Source organism: Pithys albifrons, chromosome 5, assembly GCF_047495875.1.
Source record: "Pithys albifrons albifrons isolate INPA30051 chromosome 5, PitAlb_v1, whole genome shotgun sequence".
Lineage (NCBI taxonomy): Eukaryota > Metazoa > Chordata > Aves > Passeriformes > Thamnophilidae > Pithys > Pithys albifrons.
The window spans coordinates 42,806,785-42,831,214 of NC_092462.1; the positions used below are offsets into that span (position 1 = coordinate 42,806,785).

At 36.5% G+C, this 24,430-nt stretch overlaps 1 protein-coding gene across 7 annotated transcripts in view; it reads right to left on the minus strand.

Annotated features, from left to right (window-relative positions):
• SORBS2 (sorbin and SH3 domain containing 2) overlaps positions 1-24,430 on the minus strand; it is a 150,572-nt gene that overhangs the window by 33,900 nt on the left and 92,242 nt on the right. For all 7 annotated transcript variants that reach the window (XM_071556337.1, XM_071556334.1, XM_071556335.1 and 4 more), the window contains 5 exons: positions 22,105-22,280; positions 15,636-15,702; positions 14,552-14,596; positions 13,155-13,338; positions 10,034-10,148 (listed from right to left, as the gene is read on the minus strand). In XM_071556337.1, the coding sequence (XP_071412438.1) occupies positions 10,034-10,148; positions 13,155-13,338; positions 14,552-14,596; positions 15,636-15,702; positions 22,105-22,280 (587 nt within the window). The remainder of the gene's footprint in view (positions 1-10,033; positions 10,149-13,154; positions 13,339-14,551; positions 14,597-15,635; positions 15,703-22,104; positions 22,281-24,430) is intronic.

Sequence of the window (24,430 nt, forward strand, 5' to 3'; positions counted from 1 at the left end):
ACCACTGGGTTACTTTATGGCTTTTGCTTTTAATCCTTTAAGATTCTTTCATCACCTTGAATGTAACTTGTCCTTTTACCCTTTATTTGATGTCACCTTTGAAACTTTTTCTATATGAAAGATACTGTATGTTGCACGTTCTACAATGCCAATTTTTACTATGGGAATATATTTTTTATAGAGTATGTGGAGTTTATACTTTCTATCCACAAGCAGAGCTTCACAGATATGGCACACAGGAAAAGGTGAACATAAACAGTGGATATGGTTGCTTTTTACTGCTTGTTTTACTGCTTGTAGCTGTTCTATCAGCTCTTGGGCATTTATTGACACATTTTCAGATGGTCCAGCTGAACACATTTCCCCTACTCCTTGATCTCCAAAGCTAATCAGTCATCTTCCAGGATATTCAACACTGACTATACAAATAAAAGCCACCTGATAAAAATAATTAAATATTGGAGATGGCAACTCCAATCTCCCAAAGACAGACTTGGTTTTACTAAAAAAATGAGAAATATAATTAAAATTAAGTCTAAATTTTAGCTGTTTTCATGGGTCACAGCTTCAATGGTGAGGTGTAAATAACAAACAGGTTTGTTTGCCTGATGGTTCTAATACTTCATCAAGTTATTTTGAATATTGTCCTCCCTCTCTCCCCATGCCTTCCGGAGAAATATTTAGTTGCTGTAGTTTTTGAACAGGATTTATCATATTAAGATCATTAAAGTTTCAAAATTAAAGCCAAAGAGAAAACCAGTTTATTTAATAGCAATTTTACCCAGACCTACTGAAAATGGGAATATTTCAAATAGTCATGTTCAGACTTTTAAACTGTCTTCTTCAATATACAGAGAACTAACAAGAAGTAGCAAAGGTCTAGAAGCATATTATTTCAGAGAACTGGGCCCAGATTTCACAACTATGAGGTTTTTCTAAATATATGGAGAGCTTGAAACCAAACCAGAGCAATTTGCAAACAATTAACAATTTAGGACCACAACTTGAGATTAAGTTTTAGAGACAGTACGGAAGATGAGAGTGAATCACAAATATGAATGAAGTAAAGCCACCACATGAAGTAAAGTTGCCATTACAGGATTCACCAACTTTTGTCCTAATGCTGTAAAATGGGGAGGGAGTGGAGAAGGAATGGAAGCCTGAATCTCTCCCACTCAGAGTAGGGCAATGACATCCCACTACCTCATCTTGATGAATTTTATTTGGAGTAACAACAGCAACTGTCAATCCTGCAGTTACAAATTACAACAGGGTTATTAATTGTGGTTTTACCTGATTAGCACTGTAGCCATAAATACTGAATTGGACAAATCACAGCTTAGCCACCAAGGTTATAGACACAGAGAATTTGGAGTCAGATATTTTAATTAAAAAATACTGCTGTGCTGATGGATTAATTATGCAATGCACTTGCCCAACTCTGAAAAGTGGGAATTTGTCAAAGAGTTAGAGACGTATGGACTGTTGTGTAATTCTGAGTGTTAATCTCTGAGAAGTTTTGGGGATAAGGACTCACAGTTCCTAGGATAATAAGATCAACATCCAAATGCACTAGTGATCTGGAAAGATATGAAGACAAAGATACAATGATTGTGAATTAGCAATATCTCATAGCTATCAGAAGGAAACCACTAAATTTTAGCAAACTTCAGACATAACTGGTGAGCATTCCAACCCTTCTTCCCAAAAGAATCATCTGAAAAAGAATCATTCATTTACCTCATTGGAAACACCAGAAGAACTGTCTTGAACATAGTCCAAAAGCTTTTTAGGTGGCTGCATCGTAAAAGCAGAAGTGTGGAGATGAAGTGAAGTAGAAACAATGTCAGCAAGGAATGAAACATATGGAAAAGGTGACACAGTTAGAAATTAAGTGGTGACAGCATCAGATACAAAGAGTGACACACACAGGTAGAATGGAAGGATGAATGTGTTATGTTTTTTAAATTATCTTATTAAATGTTAGTAACATTAGGTGGTAAAATTTACAACCAGAATGGCTGAATAAATACCAGCAGTTTTTAATACTGATGAGACAGAATAGTGTAAAGCATCTCAGTTACATTCTGCTGGAGAAATCCTGAAATATTTTATCTTAAAGATTATAATTATCAGTAAAATATTGTTGACATATTGTTCATCAGAAGAATTTATCTGGACTGTTTCTGCCCACCTAGAGGGAAGAACAATAATACGGCTTGAATGACTGGATAAAAAGAGCTAAAAAGTAATCTGTAAAAATATGATACATTAAAGATCACTGAACAACAAAGTAAACCCAGATATATTTAACTTTAATTTTCAGATGGTATTTGATGGGTAATTTTAAAAAAAGTTATGATTAAAAATTTAAAGTTTTAAAAGCGTGTATGTGATTTTCTTTCTCTTCTGCTCTCACTGAAGTAGCTGGGAGTTCTGATTTTGGCTTATGGCTACGGAAAGGGACCAAGGTACCTGGTCCCAGAGTGCCCCTTCAGGGCCCTGTGGCAAGTACTCAGGCTCCTCATGTAGCCTGGAACATCAATAATTAGAATTCCGAGGGACCTCCAGAGAACTGCTAGTGAACAGGAAAAGAAAATAATGGGAATATTTTAAATTCTGACTCATGTCTATTGGGAATTTCCTGTCTGTGGGCAGATGCTTTTTTTTTTTACTAAAAAATCTTGGGAGGATCCTGGGGAACTATGAGAATATCTAAAAAGACTGAGAGAATGATTTGGTTTACTTCTCTCCTTTTACTGAGGAGATTTGAATCCTCTTTTCCAACTGTCTGGATACTCTAACAATCCTCTTAAACATTCTTCTGGAATGAAGACATTTGCTATCTTTTCCCCTAAAGATGTTAGAGTGTACAGGAAAGAATTTGAGCTCTGTGGAGTCAGAGAGGGCGTGTGCAAAAGCAAGAGCAGGTGTGACTCCAATGTAGTCGAGGCACTGTGCAGGGAGGAAGTGAAACAGAGAACCCAGTCTTGCTTCAAGGACAACATTCCTGTTTTACCCTTGTAAAAAACAAGCCTTTGGTGCTTACATACAATTACGTCTGTGGTATTTGCAGAAGAACTGCAAGTGCCTAGGAAACTGAAGGTGGAAAACAGAGATACTTCTGATTTTTAGGTTTTTCAATCAGATGGAGCTCTTCACATTTATAATTTTAAACATAAATACTTGCAGCAGGACTAAGGCAGCATCTGTTTGTCCTTTTTTTTTGGTACTGACTATTTGAGAAAATTGGAGCAGAACTGAAGGTGTCCAGCTTGAAATCAGAGCAAGCCAGTATCTCTGTGTTCAGGTACAAAATATGTATTTTGCATGTACGCATATAAGACATGAAAAAAATAAAAAAACCCCCAATATTTACTGCCATAAGAAATTTGTATATGGCTTCATACATTTAAATTCAGATACATTCCTTCAAAATACATTATTTGTAACTTAGCATCCCTAACGCAAACTGACATGTTTTTCTGTTCCTAAAGATTGTTAAAAAATAATCCAGCCAATTGCAAAAGATTTAGGGAGACTAGACAGCATCCCTGTTTACCATGCAATTTATCTTGTTATTGAATATTTACACACTACTATATGTCTAACACATGCTCCATATTAAATCTTATTAATGTCACTACTCTGGAAAGCTAAGAGACTATTTGAAAAAAACACCCCTGATATGCATAGGATGACTTTATTGCCCTTTCTGAAATAAAAAATTGTATTATTTTTACTGGCATATGTTTGCCGAATTTGGTAATTAAAATTTCTCATTCTAAATAAATCTTTTCCTAATTTTTAAAAATTAATATTCTGTCCTCACTTACCGGACATCCAAACTCCAGTTCTGAAAAGAATTTATACCAGGGCTCGTTTTCTAAATCTATGTCATCTGGGTTTATGCGATCAGTCTGGAGCAGTTGTGAAGGAAAAGGGAAGGAAAAGGCACACACTGAGCAAAGTGCTAGAAATGCCATGTCACTTTAACAACAAACACACAAACACAAAACAAATATGGGGAAAGAAATGGAATAAAGTCAAAGAATGAAGATGGGATTTAAGACAGAGAATATTCTTGTTCAAGAGCTGTCATTGACTGGTAGCTTTAAAACTTTTATTTTTGTTGATGTTCTCCCAAGGACTGGAAGATGGTAAACGTGATAGAATTACACTTCTAATGCTAAGAGGGCTCCTTGACCTTTTCTTTAAGCATCACTGCACTAGTTAAGTAGATTTAATGCTACTAAAGGTTCCTTGTTAAGAAGATGGTTTAAATGATTATCATCTCCAGCAGAGGCAAGAAATTGCCCCTCTGATTAGCAAGAAAGACATAACTTTATCTGTATTGCTGTTGGTCATTCCTCGTCTTCTCACAAAACATGTTAATTCTGGATCTTGCTGTCTTGAAGCAAGCACTGAGCAGAGATAAGGAATACGCATCATGCAAGCATCACTATATTAAAAAGCCACTTCAGCATATGAAAAGGAACTCGCATATTTTAAATTCTATGGTCAAAACTTAGGGAACCAAAAAATGATGCACTCCTTAGTATTTGTTGCAGCAGTACTGTGTAATGTTTTAGCTTGTATAGCCTTGTTGACATAATGAAGCATATTTTTCAACAGTGAAACGCATTGTTTTCATCTGAAAATTCTCACAGTAAAGGGATAAAGCAGCAATTGATAGCATTAAGGAAAGTCTTCAGTGAACAGAAGAATAATTGACAGATTTACTCAAGTAGCATGAAAACATGAGAGTGCAAAACAGTACAGCTCACAATGGGATATCTAATCAACTGTAAACTTCGCTCCATTAATTACTCTCTAAATAGCTGAAGTTTCTTTGTAGGATCTGATGCTAGCTTTCATGCAGCACAGAATTACAGTGATCTGTTGGCTTGAAGATCTCTGAAACAGAGAAATCCTCGTTAAAGACATTTCTGAATTTAAAATTGGATTCTCCATAACTGTAATTATCAGAATTTAGGCACTAATTATAGAGTGACCTAGAAAGCAATCGTCAAAAAAGACGACAGGGTGCTGCACATAAAATGATACTGGTGATCAAACATGTAACACGTTTTTGTTCAGAGTCAAAGGAAACACACCAAAACAATCACATACAGCTACTGCTGTTTTCTGCAAGACATAACATTGTGCTCTTAACCATTTCAGATCATTAAACATCTTACTGCACTTTACTTGCTGCCTTTGATGTTACTGGGATGGACTGCCCACTCTGCTCTATTGAAAGGTCAACAACCCTTTAGAACTTGGTGCTGATGGATCTATGAACTGTTCATGCAATATCTGGACTAGAACTGGTTTTTTATACCCTTATCTTCACAATATCCTTTCAAGTACATGAAGTAGTGTTGCGAATGGAGAGGGAAGTGAATGTCACCGATGAACACCTTGTGCTCCACAGCAGGGTTATGAAGTGAAGATAACTTTGTTATTTATTAATGTGATTCCCATTACAGAGAATGACTGGCATATTCATAGGTTTTTTGCTTACCTTCAAAAAAAAAATCCACAATTTAGATCTGGATAATCTGAGAAGACAGCACTAAACCATTCTTTTTGATCCTTTTCCCCATCTAAGTTACAGTATGTTGAAATATGGCCAAGTCTTAATATCAACAAATGGGTGCATCTACATAAAATAAATAAATCCCTTGAAATACATATAGGGTTGAAATTGTGGAGCTTTTCGGCACTACAAATCCAGCCCTACTGACAATTAACTTGCTTGGGTAGTGAGTATCAGCCTTGTGAGCCTCAGGGTGCCCTGAAGAGCTGCAGCCCCACACATCTACACACTGATGGACCGGTGTTCCTCCTTGCAAGGAGGCAGAATGGACTGTCAGTTAGTTGGGCTTCCACTCAGCTAGCCAAGGAGATAAAAATGAGTATGGGAGTTGGTTCCCTTTTCATATTCAAATACTCTTGCAATTAGCTCCAAGCTTAAAACCCCTCACATAAAGCTACAGATAGTGTATTTTATCTAGTTTTTAAGTTTTTCAGTTCTTCTTGTGTAGCAGTCTGCAAATAAAATGAGACTGTAAGAAAGTGTGTAACTCCAAGCACACAAGTCCTACATTAAGTCAAATCTTAAACTGCAGAGGGCAGCAAACAAAAAGAAACTGAGCACTAAATACTGCAAATTCGCCTCTGCCTGCCAGTTCTGGAGAGGACCCTGCATTCCCTGTTCTACCTAGATCAGTGCACAGGCAATTGATTTTGCTTCACGTTTGGATTCAGTCTTGCTGAAGGATCTTCTTCTATTATTTCCCCTTCCAAGAGACTTGAACAAACCACTTTGACTTACAAATTACACTTGGCTTAGTCTCAAAGTATCTCCCAAACCACGGGAATAGAAGGCAAAAGCAATAAAGGAAAATCCTTTTTCATGACTTGAAAGTCAAACGAGGTCATGTTCCTACACTCTATCCTTCCTCTAGTAATTTGTAATATTTTGATTACTAGTTGAAAATATACTACTAAATACCACTAAGTAACTTCACTCCTTTTGCTGTTTGCATCAGATGGTCAACACAACACTGCATCAGCATACTCAAGTGTGGAAGAACATGATCCTTGGAAAAAAATTACATCTCTAATGTTACATGTAAATTTGCTTGTGCTTGATTGGATACACACAAATAGACATTCACAGGTAATAAATAAAAGTGTGCACTTAAACTTGTGAGTTAAATGGTTCTTATATACATAGCCAAATCAGTACGTTGCATTTCCAAGTTCAGACACCACACTGAAGCCTGTTTAGAACAGTGGACTGAGATGCCCATTGTAAATTCAGTTTTGGCATTTTATTAGCTCTGAAGAGTTTGCTTTTGTGCCTTTTTTTTTTTTTTGACTCCTTTTAAAGAGCTGTGGTACCTCCAAGTCTACTATCAGATTGACTTAGTCTCTCCTTATTTTTATGAGAAGAAACATTTTTTTAATGACATACTAAAACATGCCAAGTAGAATGTTCTGATAACGAGCTTGAGATGTCACAAGCAATCAAACATGCATATTTTAAAGAAAATTTCAGATTTTTCACTACAGTAAAAATGAAACCAAACAAAAAAAAAATCAACAGAAATACATCATGGAGCAAGCCCAGTCTATTTTTTGGTCCTTGACAAAACATTAATGTTTTTTAAATTTATTCTGATCATGAATTTCTCTTGCATATAAACTCAGTAGAAAATTTGTATACTAAACAGACATTAAAAAATCCAGAACTAAAATTTAACCCATCAGTTCTATCTGACTAGCACATGTACTTTTATGCTAAGAGTAAAAATTTCATGAAAACCTATTGTTTGTATCAATTTTACAAAGTCTTTCTTTACAGCAACACTATGATTCTTCTTTGCATGCTCTACTGCAGAAATAAAGAAATGTACATGTACAAAGGAATTGCTTCTCATATATTAGGTAGAAAATAATAAATAATAAAATGTAACATGTTCACGTGAATAAGATTAGGCTATTACACCACCATTTACTTATTCATGGAAATGAAACATCCAATTTAGGCAACAATCCATGGTTTGGATGACATTGGGAAAAAAGTACATTTTATTGAATTGCAGACATTGGAGATGGAACTATACATCAGAAAAAGCTATGTACCACCTTACCAGAGTTATAAGATTCGAAGAAATAGTAAGGTCTTATTGAAATAGGAAAAAAAGAGCTTCATCATCATGTCTTGCCTTAATATCACTTACTTTTAGCTGTAATCTCAAAAGACTAATCCCAAGCATCTACTTTTAGTTGATGTTTTGTACTGTTACAAGTTCAAATTATGGAAGAAAACACATTAACTTCCTGCTTCATGACAGAGGACTGCTACATAATACAACAGTTAGAAATTACACTTATCCTTTTATATCCATGACAAATCTAATCAGTTATCCCTAACCAATCTGTCCATTGAATGTTTATTACTAGGTCAATTTTTTATTTATTATTTCTTACATTCTTTTGATCAATGAAGATCTGTTGAATGATATTTCCCACTAAATTTCCCTTTGAATCTCAATTTCTTACATTCTTCCCATGTTCCTAGTCTCCACATTCATCACAACTGTTTCCAATCTAGTACCTACACCAATAAATGGAATGCTGATCTTTCAAACCTCACCTGACCTGTTTATTATGATATAAGTTAGCTGTAAATATTTTATATTTTAATAGATTATTTTGCCATCAAAACTACAACTTTGTAAACATGGAAATTATTTAATTTCAGAAAATAATTCAGGATTTGGAGTGTTAGAAAAACTCCCTTTGACTTTTTGTTTCTGACAAAACTGATAAAGGATGAATGTCTAGTTCAGATACTAAAAATGTCCATCTTGTGCAATATTAGTGAACCGTATTTGTTTTACATTCCATATTTTCATTAATACTTTATTTCAGTATCATCAGAACAAATTTTTAGGCATCAGAAATCAAATCTTTTGAGATTATCAAGATGGAAGACTTAAGCAATACTGACATATCTGAGAATTTTGAGTTTTCATTTGAATTTGGAATCAATGCATTCTTTTCAGATGTCAGATTTTCATACAGACACAGAAAAAACTTCTGACCTGCTCTGCTGATCATCCTATAAGAAGTTATTAGCTTTGCTTTCTATATCCCATTCAATGAACACAAGGAAAGCAAGTGTTTTGTTGAAACCAAGTGTTTTGTTTTTGTAACATGGTGCAAAGGAAGTATCTAAGTACATATAGCTAAAGAGCATCTCTATCAACAGTGGAAATTCCAGACTGATAAAATTGCCTGTAAAAATGCCTATTAAATAAAAGTATTTTTATGTTAATCTGCATAAGTATTTAAACTCAGTTAATTACATTCATTAGCAGTTCCTATAGAAATGCCTATTTCCTCTTTGAAGAATGCATCAGTTCTGCAAGAACTTAATTTCACAGAAAAAGAGCTTGATGTTTTCTAGCTAACAAAAATCAGATTACAGCAAAGACCACAAAACCAAAGGAAAACCTGCCTATTTTAGGTGTTTCTCACTGTTGAAATACTACATATTCTGAAATTCAATTATTTTTTAAATTTACTTTAAACTGACAAAATAAATTCTGCGAGCAACCATATAATACTGAATAATCCAGGATTGATTACATAAAACCCTTCTTTAAAACTGGACTCTGTCAGCTATTTCAACCTCAAAATAAAGAACCAAGAAAAGAAAATACTGCCATTGATACATAAAAGTTTTCCTAAAATAAGAAAGTGTTAAGATAGCACAAAGGTAAATTAGAAGGGCTGGGTGAATGTAACTTTCAGCAAATGAAAACTTCTGTTAACTGTCATTTTGCAAGCATTAAGCATAACTTTATCAGACATGCTTGTAAAAAATTCCACAATTGAATCATTATTCAGAAAGCAGGAATAAAAGCTTCTAATTATATGTTAACATACACTCAGTAATCACATAGTAATTGAGGTTGGAAAGGATCTCCAGAGGTCACCTAGCTCAAACTCCTGTCAAAAGTAGGTCTAATCAGATCAGAGTTGCTCAGGGCTATGTTCCAGTGAGTTCTCTCTGGGCAACCTCGACCAGTATTTGACCAAAATCTCCTTAAGCGTACAATTAGGCACATCCTGAAAATGAAAATAGTCTATTTTTATGCATTAATTACTCAATGATGCATGCTGATAATACTACTGAAAATAAACGCTGGAGATGCATACCAGCTAGAAAATGCAGTTTCCTTTAATTCACAGTTCTGCTCATCATCCATGAGGTTTGCACAGTAGTGGTTTGATTTCTTGGAAACACCAGAAGATTCAAGTTTAGCAACTAAGCCAAACCCCCATTTTCAACACAAACACCACATAAGAGCAAAGATAAATTCCTGCAAAATTTTATTTGAAAAAGGACCTTCAGTGTTACTCTAAGTAGTTAATATTAGTAGTAAATAATAAAAAGATAACCTCTCACCAAAGCTCTTACTGTATTACTCATTTGATTTATGAGTCTTACCGGTCTTTCATGTTCAAGGATTGATGACTTTCCTGGCTCATATTCAAAAATACTTCTTGGTTCAGAACGGAACTTGCGAGTATCTACCTTTCTGTCAGGAGGATCCCAGTCATTTCTAAACAACAAACACAAGCAATTGAGCTAATTTACTGTCATCACCATCTGCTTTACAGCTCTATTGCAACAGAAACCTGCAAAGACAGATGAGGTACAGAATGGTTACTCTTTCCAGGTATCACTTGCAAAATGTCTTGCCTCACATCCCAGTGTTTTACTCTATCATCTTAACCTGTTTATAGCAGGTATACTCAGTATAGCAGGAAAAATACTAGAGATGTCTGTCTGTGTGATCACTCATATTTTTGTTGTAACTAGTAGATCAGTTTAAAAACTTCCTTGACATACTTTGTCAAAATAACATGGCATTGCATACCATTCCAAATAACTATATTTCTTTTGTGCACTATATTAAAACAGGCAAGTGGTAGATACCTTTTGCATAACACAATATGATAATAATTCCATATTGGAAAAGTTATAAAATTTCCAGAGACAAAAACTGAGGAATTATTTAAATAGTGTGAAAATCTATTAGATGCTCATTATCCTGATCTGTAGCAGAACTGCTTCTGAATATCATTATAAGCAGTGTACTGTTCCCCTAGAGGAAGAATTTGGCAGTTGCCTTTGGACCAGAAATAAACCCATTTTGTCTGTAATTACAAATTTGCTTTCAATTTAATAGTGTTAGGGAAAGAATATAAAGTAACCCATGCTACTGCATTTTTCCAGTCATTTACCCTCTTATATTACTAACTATCTATACATTTTTTGGGGAATAATTAGCTATTTACAGTGAGAGCTATCTTTTCATGGCAGTTTTTGTAGTACCTACCTACATTCATTTGGAAAACTGTGGCTCACACATATTTTTATTTAGCTCTGAGTAAATTGATCCACTAGCAACTCAAAGGATGGAGTAAAAGGAAAGGGAAAAACTACCAGCTATTGTCTGTATTAACAATATGAAAAAGCACACACTGATTAAATTTTATCAGTTTTACTGGCCTTTCTGATGTGACTTGGTTTGATGTGACCTGACATAATAAGGCACATGCCATTTGCCTTCAAAAAATCTGTGGGGTAGTTTTTGTTTATAGTACACATGCAAGTGCAATTTCTGGGACACAGCCACCTCCATTTCTAAAATGCCCTACATTTCAAGGGAAGTAATTCTCTGTGGCTATATTATTTATTTCCACTGAGGAAAAACAATTATGTTCAGAGCAGAAGGGGTTACATTTTTTGAGAATAAACAGGAAAATGGAAATGTTGTATCAAGATGCATTATACTGCAAGTCACTGAGATAAAAAAGATGCTACTGAAATTCTGATTCACGCTCAGTTCATCTAATTTACAGTGTTCAGCCTGTAATCCCGTAAGGACTATATTTTTGAGCCCAAATGCTAATGCAAACCATATCTTGGCTCTCAGCTATGAAACTGTGATACATGTGGACCTAAGCCTCTTATGTGAGAATTTAAATACTCAGGCTTTATAGGCAATTAAGAAATAATCTATCAACGGCAGGAAAAGATTGATGAGCTATAGCTTTCAGCAGTGGGTAAAGCGTAACTAATGTGTTTGGCATCCCCTGGCCCAGAGAACACAGATTTCCACTCCTAGTTTTATCATGGAGGAAAGTAAAGGGGAAGGCTAAACAGCCAAATTCAGTGCTAAGCAGTTATTTCAGTATTGACAAAAGGAACTACAACAGGCCTCAGTTTCTGTGACCAAGGCATTTGGCCTAGTACAGGACAATGCCTCACATAACTTCAAATTTAAGTACATCCACGTTTTGGTGCCTTGCTAAAAAACCCTACACTTCTGTTATGAACTCCTAGCCATATTCAAACCTCACAGCCTTTGGGAGGCAGCCCAATTCTAACCTTGAGCATTTCCTCTTGACAATCTGCCTGTTGAAACAGGGTAGCCAAAATCAGTAACCATCAAGCAATCTCTTCTTCTGCAATATGTGTATCTGCTGAATTACGATTTGGATTTTCACTACCTACAAAGTTTTCAAAAAGCCATAGTTACAGACTTAATTTTAAACACTTCACATGTTCTTTATTCATAATATGTTATTCAAAATACTTACTATTTGCAGTTGTTTAATGTAACTAAATTTCTATATATAAATACGTTTATAATGTACAAGGTGACAAAATGGACAAATTGTGTTTTGTTGCTTGAGTGTAAACCAACAGAAGTGGGCTTGTAGGCAGAAATTCAAGAAAAAACTCCTTTAAATATACAATACACACACATAAATGTATAATAACAATATTATATTAAGATTCAGTATTAATGAATGCAAACACTAAAGAATAAGGTTTTTGCTTGAGCTAGTATGTAGAGATATGCTAAAGTCTACAGAGTTTGTGTGCAGGTCACTTGCATGGTTTTATCGAAAGGATAAACACTTCTTTCCTGAGTTATACATGATTAACCTTTTTCAGACTGGACTAACCACTGGGATCTGGTTTTGTGAAGCAAATTTGGAGCTGGAAAACCATGATATATCTGAAATGCACCTCTAATCTGTCACACTATCTGACACTATCTTGGTCTACCCAAATGGGCGTTGAAGAAAATGGGGTTATAAAACACTTCTGAGCTGTGGGGAAACATTTGTTGACTGCTACGCACTTACAGTTTTGCTCTTCCTTGAATTTCAATTTACATCATCTTTTTGATCCTTTCTCTTTGCTGAGGGCCTTTCCTACTCAGAGACTAACTACTGAAGACAGCCGCTAGAGCATGGGCTGTTCTAAAACACAACAAGCAAGACAATCCCACTGATGAGAATAAAAATGTTAAATGCTCATGGTCAGACCAGTTGTAAAAATAAGCACATTCTTTAGCACATTGAAGAAATGATAGCATCATGCATGATGCCCAGACTGCTGGTGAAGGTTACCCCTCATCACCTCACTGTCCCTTGAATAAAGCTCTTAAAGTCATATTATTCTAGAGCTGCTATTTTATCCTTTGTTACATTCTGTAACAGGAATACCATACATACCAAGAACACATTTTGAAAATATGCTAACTTACTTTTCTGGTGTAGACCTTTGCCTCAGACGATGTGGTGGTACTGGAGGTACCACTGGAGGCGGCAAAGGGGATGAGACCTTAAAGGCATCGGAGCTGCTGTCAGAAGCACTTTTAGACAAGGGTCTGTATGTCTGTGTCTTTGCAGCTGGGTGTGCCTGAGCAGAGAAGGACGGACTGTAGCTACCTAAAATAAAACCAGAAACAGTCATAGTAGGAGAATATGTTTTAAAAAACACAACATGGAACGTTACAAGAACCCTCAGTAACTCAATAAAGATGCAAGGTTACAAAAATATGTAGATGGACTTTTAAAAGTACATTGCTGTGTACCACGTAGCTCATTAGAAAACTTTGTATGTATTTCTATATAAAGCTACAAACACACAGATAAATACATATATAAATATAATTATCTATATATAAATATAGATAAAATAGTTAAATTCATTATTAATTTGACTGGAGGAGAAGTTAACGAGTGCATGTATCTATCACAACTGTTAATGATGGCCTGTAATTAATCCCTAGGCTCATCCTGTCTCTCAGTTGTTCTACATTCAGAAGGAAGAGAAGAGGCAGGAAACACCTTTTTTCATTGTTTGAATAATTATTCAGTCTGGGACAATGAGGCAACAGCATATCTTGAAGAGGATCACAAGAGTACAAAGAGATGTCAAGCCACTGACACAACAAATGCACACAACAGCACAGAAAAAGGCACTGTTGAGAGCATGTCAAATGCAACAAAAACTGAAATGTAAAAATTTTGAATGGCATTTTTTCAGAAGGTACTATGACTTTTTTGCACACAGTCTACTCATGCTTTCATTTTTGCTTTTTTGGTAAACAATTTTATGATATGGTTTTAATCTTCTGAAAGACAATGATAATATATCTTAGATGAATGTCTTTTCTTGCAAAGTCTCTTCAATGCCAGTGTCTAAAGCAAAATGGACAAGATCATAAAACAGAATCAGTTTTATTAGGCACTCTTACTGCACATCTTTAAGGTGTTTTCATTATGTCCTTTTTATCCTTTCATGTCAGTAATTAGCATTTGCATTTTCACACAGTAGTTGCCCTTCCATTTTCATAAGGAAAGGCTGTGTTACTCACAATCACTAGTAAAAATAAATGCAATGTAATCAATAGACTACAGTATTACAGTGTTTTCCATCTGCAGTGAGAAGCCCACAGCTGCAATTCATTTCTGTGGTAAGGATAAAATTAAAATTAAACTTATTTCATTTGCGGGAAAAAGGCATGAACAACTTGGATCAAACAAGACAATAAAATGTGTTTCTATAATCATTATAAAAGTAAGCATGAAGAGTTAACTACTCCATTACTTGCTGACATTAACAAAAGACTCATTTTGAATAGTGAATAATTCCTACCAGTACCGTATGCATATGCAGTATTATACCAGTCTGTGTCATCATCTGCAAAAAGAAATACATGTTAGAGTAGTGCCATCTATGTCAGTTTATCACAGAAATGCAGCTTTATTTTTGAAAATACAAACAGAAAATTGATAGGCAATCAAGCACTGTATTTCTTTTCCTCACCTCTCTTACCATAGGCTGTTTTTACCATCTTGTGGCTAAAATGGTATCTTCTGATCATATCATCCATACTGCATAGTTACTAAGTTAGAACCAAATTGTAAATTATGGATTTTGGTCTGGTCTTTTCCCTTGCCCAAGCTTGATTCCTTTCTTTTGTTAGCTTTCCTCTGCTAGAGACTCTTAAGTTGTTTCTATCACAGAAAGCAACCCCAAATATCTACTATGTGACTTGTGTTCAAAATAGATCTTGTAAGAGAACATTTTCCTGCCTACATTTCTTATTCTCCCACTAACATTCTGTGTGACCATACTGAATGTTAGCTCTATCTCAGATGAAGGAAGTCTCCTTCCTTTCGGAGCTGTAATGAGCACAATTGCTATTTATACAGTTTCTTGACATCCTTGGTGACAATCATGACAAAGGACATTAAAGCTAGCAATGTCACTAAAGCTCAATTTCAGCAAAACCAAGTAAGACATTAATGAAAACAATTCAATTCAAGCCCAAAATTTATCCTCAAACCAGCCTGTTTTCTACCCTGTACTGTTCTAACATTGGAGGTCTCCAAAAGAAAGCCGGTACAGTAGGAGATTTACAGTGGCCAATTTCCCATCTCTTAAACTGGACATGCGCATCACTTCCCTGAGCTCCCCAGTGAGATCCAACAATGCTGGTTGCATACCTGTGCTAATAACTTTAATTTTTATTTAGTTTTAGTAATAAAAAAAATCATTAGAAATTTTCACCCTAAACTAGAGCTCTCTCTGCAGTAAATCTATTACTGAATTTATGAATTTGATTAATTATTTGACACTTGTCAACTTCTGTATTTTCACATAGCAGACAACCAAAATGCAGAAAAATGCTTATTTTAATATGAGAACCACTCAGCCAAGACAAAAACACACTCACCAGGTCTATGAACCATATGAATTTGCTTGAACATTGTCTTGTACCAATCCTTTGGCCTGTCAACTGTCTAAAGAAAATAGAGTTTTAACAATTAACAACAAACTAAAGTTACCTGTGCGTACAGATCTGATCAGATATTTAATGCTATTCTAGACAGAAAGTTATTATATTTTAACTATTTAATATAATAATTTTCATACCATATATTTTAAATGGTGTATTTAGGCTTTTCATTTAGGAATTCCTGTAACAAATTCTGGAAGACACTGAATACCGAGTCAGTCTTGAACTCTGATCTTGGGAGAGTACAATGGTTAGGAACATTGGAATTAGCGACACAACAGTTTACCAGCTTAGTGCCATAAATCTGACAACAATGAAAGCTAGATTATTTACAGGAAAATAAAAACATCTCAGAAATTATTATTACAAGCATGTAAGAGAAGCTTCTTTTGAAATCCTGGTAGTTTGCAGCTTAAATCATCTTCAAAATGTAATTGTTAAATAACGCAGAACTTTGGAATACTACCAAGAAAAGAATTAAGACCACACTATATTTAAAAGTTAATGTTTGGACTGTAAATGAAGGGTATTCTTTATCCATTTTAAATGTTCTTTCCAGACAACTTAGTTTAAACTTATTTTTCTGTTTTGAGAAAACTGAATTCAATGTACCTTTTAATAATCCTTCATTAATAATTATCCTTACTTCTGCAAACTAAGTAATTCAAAAGTTTCCAGATTCTGCTTATATCAACATGTTCTTTTTAGCTCTTACTCTTCTGCATTTTCTGTTTTGCTGCCATTTAATTTGAGGCAAGATGGTATTTCAGAAAAGGATTAACAAAAGGGCAAACATGTTTTCAGTATTATTCTTCTTAGGTCCTTAAATTTTACTTGTCACTTCGTAGTCAGAAAAGCAAAAGTTTTAATGAATAGAATCATAGAATGCTTTGGGTTGGAAGGGACTTTAAAGATCATCCAATGCCAACCTCCCTGCCATGGGTGGGGACAGCTGTTACAAAATTAGGTTGGTCAGAGTCCCATCCAGCCCAGCCTTGAACACCTCCAGGGATGGAGCATCCACAACTTCTCTGGGCAACAAAAACTCTCCAAAATAATCCAAAATGAAAACAAAAAAGTACAAAATTATCTTCCAATCACATGGTGAACAAGGATAATTCAAAAAACCCCTCTTGAAGAGCATTATCTTGCAGTAGCTAATACTAAAATTGTAGTCACTTTGTCCACTCCTCTTTAACTTGAAAAGTGAAAATCTGCAAATTCTTCCCTACAGAACGCTGGACAGATCTGAATGTGTTCACCTGTGTCCATGCTATCTTTACTAAATCACACTTATGCCTTAAATGCTTGTTACAGTTACTCTACATAATGTATCTGTTTTGTTAACAATGGCAAGCTGTTACTATAAGGGACTAGGCAGAAATGCTCCCGTATTTTGAGGACTTGAGTTCTCACAAAATTGCTATTAATGACTATAAAAAATTTTTAAAAGAAGAGCTGACAGTCAATGGAAGAATTTGGAAATCTGCTGGGTAAGAAAAAACTTTAAGCAGGGGATTATGGTTTTTACCTAGACCTGCTTGCAAGACAGAGATGAAGGAGACACAGTTTTGACTCAAGAAAGGTCCCTTCTGCCACCTACCAATATTGCTGAGTTCTGCCAAGAATAAGATATTCAGCAGTGGATTTGGACCATTTAAACACTGTTTCTTTAAAGGTATTAAACATCTATAGTAGTAGAACTCCATTAAGAATAATGTAGCTGGATTTGAAACAAGTATCCTTTTCGGTGCTCCAGGATCATATATGGTCAAAAGTTTACAAAGAAGTCCAGGAGGTCTGAAGGAATTCACACTGATGAGCATGTTGTTCCCCACTGTACACAGCAACAGAAACTTGCAACAGTCCCATGATATTGCAACTGCCTTTCTGATTGTATTGGGCCAAGAAGACTCTTCCAATCAGTGGCACATGAACAGATTGCAAATAGTTCATAAATACTACTACTATTTCCCTACTGTTTGTCAAGTGACAAAGATGCATCGATATCTCTTTGCTGGATCCTTGTCATGTCCTCCACAGATTTACAGGAGGCTCCCACATAGTGACCAGGTATGGAGAAGATCCCATGGGACCAGAGAAGAAGGTCTCCCAACATTAAATGTTTCTTTCTCTCATCATCTCCTCCACATACCCCTCCTTGGGGTTTCAAGACTCAGCCAATAGTTGTCTTTAAATTATAAGCCACATAGGATTGCTTCAGAAAACATTAATTTTGAAATACATTTTCTCAGTTTATACTCACTAATCCCACACAACAACATTATTTGAGGAATTAACAGGATTCACAATGCACCAAGCCATCCTGATTTGCATACATTATAGCCAACGCAATTAAATGTTGGAACATGGTACAATCATATGTGGAAAAACAATCAGCCAAATAGCATGAAGAGGAGATAAGAAGTAACTGTAGTTGGTTCTTAGGAGAGTCTGTGATCACTGCAGTATTGTAATCATCCATCAAGAAGTATGCAGTTAAAGGAAGCATTTATGACTTTCAGTGGAACATTGGGATTCCCCCCACCCCCACCCCCCCAGCTGGAATATTACATCACTAAGGATGGAAAAGAAACCCAGTGGAACTTGATTTTTTTTTTCATTCCTAGCAAATAGAGGCCTTTTCAGTCTAAAGAGTAATTTTGATAGGCCCACAGAGTCACAGAATACATCAAGCTGGACGGACCCATAAAGCAATCATTTTGGATTGACTAAAACAGTGCAGTCTTAATGCTTTCCATGAATCTGTTTTTTCCTTACCGAGGAACCTGTCAGTGGTAAACTCTGGTGTTGTGTAAAGTCTTAAAGAGCACATCTGCCTGCTCAAACACTGTCAAGGCCACAGAAAGAACTTGCCGTAAGAGAAGCCACTACACTGGGAACCTAAGCACAGAAGGGAGCAATTTACAATAGCAATGTGCTAATTCTAGGCCTCGCAGAGGCAAGATCTGGTTAGCACATCCTGGTTAACGCACCAGGACAAAAATTCCACCGTGGAAAACTCTGCAAAGGGAAGCAACTGCTCACACACATAGTGCTGCATCCTGTGGTTACCTGGAATTCCCAGAAGAACGAATCTGGGACTGCCACCATTGAGAAGGCCGGGGTGAAGAAGGACCAACAGGATGCTGCTGGATCCGCAGGTGGTGACTCTTAAGCTTGATCGCTCTCTCTCTCTCCCTCTCTCTCATTCCCTTCCCCTCCTGCTCTTTTCTATTTCTTTCCACTCTCTACCTCACATTTACTGTTAAATAAAATCTGTGTTATTGACTTCAGCATATGGTCTTGGTTGCACTTTAATTCGGGCACAGGCATGTCTCACTAATTGGATCATAACATGGTGTCATTTGACTGAATGCTTTTCAGAGAGAACAGGATTTCACCCTCTCTTTTCCAAAGGCTTCATTTTTAACTTTACCATCTCTGGGACAGGCTTGGCATAGCAGCAGAACTTAACAACGATCTGAATTCTTCAGATTTGCACTTCCCAGACCTGGAGGAGCTGAGGTGGTATAGAAGGAACATGCTAACATAGGATCGGGGTTCTGAGAGAACGGAAAGCTTTATAGGACTCCTTCACCTCTCAGCAGCTTTGGACAGACTAGGTTTGCAGGAATAGGAGGAAAAGAGAGGAGAAGAGAAAAGAAGAAGAAAAGGAGAAGAGGAAGAGAAGAGGAGGAGAAGAGGAAGAGAAGAGGAGGAGAAGAGGAAGAGAAGAGGAGGAGAAGAGGAAGAGAAGAGGAGGAGAAGAGGAGGAGAAGAGGAGGAGAAGAGGAGGAGAAGAGGAGGAGAAGAGGAGGAGAAGAGGAGGAGAAGAGGAGGAGAAGAGGAAGAGAAGAGGAAGAGAAGAGGAAGAGAAGAGGAGGAGAAGAGGAAGAGAAGAGGAGGAGAAGAGGAAGAGAAGAGGAAGAGAAGAGGAAGAGAAGAGGAAGAGAAGAGGAAGAGAAGAGGAGGAGAAGAGGAGGAGAAGAGGAGGAGAAGAGGAGGAGAAGAGGAGGAGAAGAGGAGGAGAAGAGGAGGAGAAGAGGAGGAGAAGAGGAGGAGAAGAGGAGGAGAAGAGGAGGAGAAGAGGAGGAGAAGAGGAGGAGAAGAGGAGGAGAAGAGGAAGAGAAGAGGAGGAGAAGAGGAGGAGAAGAGGAGGAGAAGAGGAAGAGAAGAGGAAGAGAAGAGGAAGAGAAGAGGAAGAGAAGAGGAAGAGAAGAGGAAGAGAAGAGGAAGAGAAGAGGAAGAGAAGAGGAAGAGAAGAGGAAAAGAGATCACACTGCTTTCCTTGGATAAACAGCTGTCACAAACTCTGTTCTGAGAGTCAAGACAGACTTTTAGGAGATAACCACATCTTGAAAAACTCAGCTTCTGAAAAGCACTCAAAATCTGGAATACAAATACTCCCGAGTTCTTATTCACATGCTTAACTTTGAGCAGCATAGCATTTCAGAACACACTGTGTATGTTACCTATCATCCATGAATCTGCATTTCTGCTTTTTTTTGATAGTTGTCATTTTCACAAAGATTGTAGAATAAGAATATTTTAAACTGCACAAAATGATAAATTCAATTAATTTGAAAACTTATTTCTCTCTCAAGATGGAGTGAGGCTAAACTTTCTGGGAGAAGATTCCTATTTGGATTACTCACTGACCTTGGAGAAAGAGTGGGTGATATATCCTACCTTCTCCTACTCATGGAAAAGGCAGTTTTAGGGTTTTGCCAAGTGCAGCCTTTTGCTGACAACTACACCAGGTTTGTTCTTGCATGTCTGGGGTACACAGGGCTCAAATATACTTGTGCACGTTTAAAAAGTAATCTCAAATCAGTATTTAGAAAACAATTTTACTACCAGAGAAGTCTTAAGGAAGCAGAATAAGGACACAAAACGGCACATCAGACATGCTCACACACATACACATATGCTCTCATAATCTTTTAACTTACATCTCATGGTGAGAATTATTTATAGAACACTAAGATTACAGGCTATATTTTGAAATGGAAACATAACAAAACCAGCAAATCCAGTGGAAAAATGTCCTAATTCAAATTGGATTATGTTTTCAGGAGAAAATCTGACTCCTATCATACAACCTGAAAGTTAAATATAGGTTGGTAGATTGCCAACTCAGTTAGGGACACTTAAGGGGGATTTCTATTATAAAATCTCATATAACTGATATACACTCTATTAGAACAATTAAAAAAGTACAAAACCAATTACTATATCCATTCTAGTACTTGCATAGGGACTATTCACTTAAAAAGAAGGCAGGAAGCTAGAGCACTGTTGCAAAGAAACATCTTAATTTTTAAAAGATTCTGATTGTAGTACATTTTTATGTCAAAAATAAAGCAAGAAATGCCCGAGTTTCCTCCCCCATTCTTATAAAATTGCCCCGATCTTACCACTTATTCTGATTTTTTTCCTATTGCTTTTCTCCATCAATTCCTGATTTTCCCCCTAATTTTTCAATCCACTGAAGCAGTTCTTCGCAATACAACACAGCCAGTATTGGCAGAGGGGACACATCCAACAGCTGCTAATCCTTGCACCTCACAAAGACTTCACCTGCAAGGGCTCTGCCGCTTTCATCCTGGCTGCCACTCTTCTTACTCTTTCTCCGTCTAGCACAGCAATTCTCCTCTGGCTGGGAAGGCCAGTAAGCACTTCCTTCACAGACCCAGTGCAGCTGCCACTGTGCTCTCTGGAGCAGCCAGAAGAGGCTGCCCTGAGAGCAGAGTGGAAAGAATGCTTCAGCATAGAGAAAACAAAACTCTTCAGTTTGACATCCTGGGACCACTCAAGCAGTGACTAGCGGCAGCTGATCAAAATCGGGTAGTCACAATGAAAGGGCTTCCACGCCATTCGTTCATGTGTCATTCAAGGGCACTCAGTGATTATTTATTGCACACTCATGGAAATGCTACTCATTTAGAATACTATCTGAACAAAACTATTGATTTCTATGGTACCTTGATGACATGAGAACCACCACCCAAGAAATGTAGAAGCATAATATTTTTATATACACACATATGCACATATTAATACTTGCATACATACACACACATATATAGCATGTATAAACTTTATTTTAGAAATAACAAAACAAATGCAGTTATTATGTATCTCCAAAAGACAAGAACTACAAGAGAAACAAGAAAGACACAAAATTTTGGCTACTTCTAATTAAAGCTAGAAACATGAGGCTGTCCAATTATGCTCCCATCAGCATTCTCCTTTTCCATCAACACACAATATTATATTCATGAGCTCGCTGATTACGCACCCTGTATTCCACATTATATAAGAGTGGAAGAATGTGAAAAACCCATTACCAACAATCAGTTCATTGTATGAGTTCATACACAGATTTCCCAGAATTTCCTACCGTTCTAATTGCTGTAGGGATTCCAGATTCATCTACCGGGCCAATCCCTGCATAATGTGGAGCTTTAATTACTGTAATTTTTTTTTCTTCTTCTGAGGATCTACAGATTGGTATTGTACTGGTGGTGGTGGTGCTGCCAACATTCTGAACATGCTGTGAGTACATCTCTGTGGACTCTGTAAAGATAACATGACAGAATACTGTGTGACGACACTAGTCATATTTGGCAGTTAAAACACACTTTCTCATTTCAGTATGCTGTACAAAGACCGACAATCTTAATCACACATATGATAAAAAAAGATATCCTCCTAAGTAGGGCTTTGCTTTACTTCATGTTACATTAACAGAATTATATTTAAGGACCAGATAGACTCTTCATCTCAGATCTTATTAGAATAGAAGTACTTTTTCACGTCTTCCTCACAAAACAAAAAAAAAAAAAGAGAGAAAAAACTTCACAAATGCAGCAAAATCTATTGACAAAGGCACAGTAGCCTTTCTCCTACAAATCAAACTTTTGTACCTTTCCTACCCATTCATTGGAAACTGACAAAATTTCAAAACTTCCACTCTCCAAGTCTAGCAAACTCTAGAAAATTGCAGTTCTGCAAGCACAGCAAACAGCCCTGCACAAAAACTTACGTGACATGAGCTTAGAAACACTAGGTTTTGATACATGAACATTTTTAAGAAACAAATTCTGACACTCAAATTCCTTTCATTAAGGTATGTTGATGTGTTTATGTGCCTCTACACATAATCCATAAAAATGGATTTCAGTAACTTGGCACCTGTAGAGCAATTTGATGATCCACCCACAGTGATTCAGGTGAATTGTGCACACTGCAGCACTGTTTATAGTGACCTGCACTATTTCTATCCTTCTCCTTTAAATAGTCTCTTATAATTAATGAAATTAATATATCACTATTACCATTTCCTTCGAAAATACACAGTAATTCACTTAACAAAAAACACCTCAGTGCTGAGGATGTGACACAAAAATTTATATTGCTGCAGATGATGCATTTCTTTCCTGTATACAGCAAAAAGAGCTCTACGCCTTCAGGCAGCAGGTTTCAGTAAATTAGTGGGCTGCTATGACAAAGCCTCTGTTCTGCAAGAGCAGGTCCAATGAGACATTTCCACTGCAGGATTAAATGTCCTCAGGAAGTAAAAATATACATTTTTACACCAATGGTGACAATTACAATTGCCTTTCATGTGACATTAACATCCACTGATTATCCTAAAGAAAATGTGAATTGTAATACGAGTCAACAAAAGGAGGTCTGAGGCTTGAAAGCTCTAATTTTAATTTGAATATTTCTGCTCACTCCCACTGCAGAGCTGGATCTGGTATGTCTGTTTCAGTTGTTTACTCAAGTCTGAAATCCTGTAAATAATCCAGTGCTACACATATATGGCGAGGGGCAACTCCGCATGGCAAATGTCTAAGTATTTGGAACTTTTTGCCAAAAAAGCATGATGTTAAATTTAGAAAACATTTTGGATTTGATCCTTCATTCTTCATAGGCCTCAAACTGAGGCCATCAGGGGGACTTTTACATGAGTAAGGAGAATTAAATCAGACTGTTACTGGGGAACACTGGCCTTCAGCATCATGCAAGAGTGGAGGTCATGGGAAAATACACATTTCAGGTATATCCAACAATATTGATAGGCCCTTAGAGCAACAGACTGGGAGCAATCAAAAAATCTAGAATTCTGGGATATGTAGAAACCCACACACAGTTTTTGTACTTATCATTATGATGATATCAGCATTTGTCTAAGCTGTAAGCCTCAGGGCAAGAATTATCACCTAATTTCCCCGCAGGCACAACAAAAAAGTAAACTCCAGGATGATATTTAAATTATTTTGCACATATCTGAATATGCAAAACACTGGTAAAAAAAGCAGAGGCAAACGACTCTTCTGACAAAATTGGATTCTACTGGCAAAGAGTCATTCTAAGGCTGATAGTGTTTGGTTTGGCTGGGTTTGTTAGTTTGTTTTTTTTTTAATTAACAATGTCCTAAAAAATACATACACCATTTTAGATCAACATGGCTTTAAGTGTTTTAAAACCCCAGAGCCTTTCCCTTTGTGTGTCAGTATTTCTACTGGAGATTACAGAAACTGTAGGGAAGACCAATGTACAAAGTTGGCCCTTGGTGTCTTAAGGTAAAATCTGAAGAGGCTGCACAGTTGAGCTATTTTGACAGATTCCCTTTCCTCAGCAAAGCTAGTAGGAAGTTGGCAAGAGGTTACGCTCACACACCTAAGTAATAAAACTTACTAGCAACTCTAGTTCAGAAT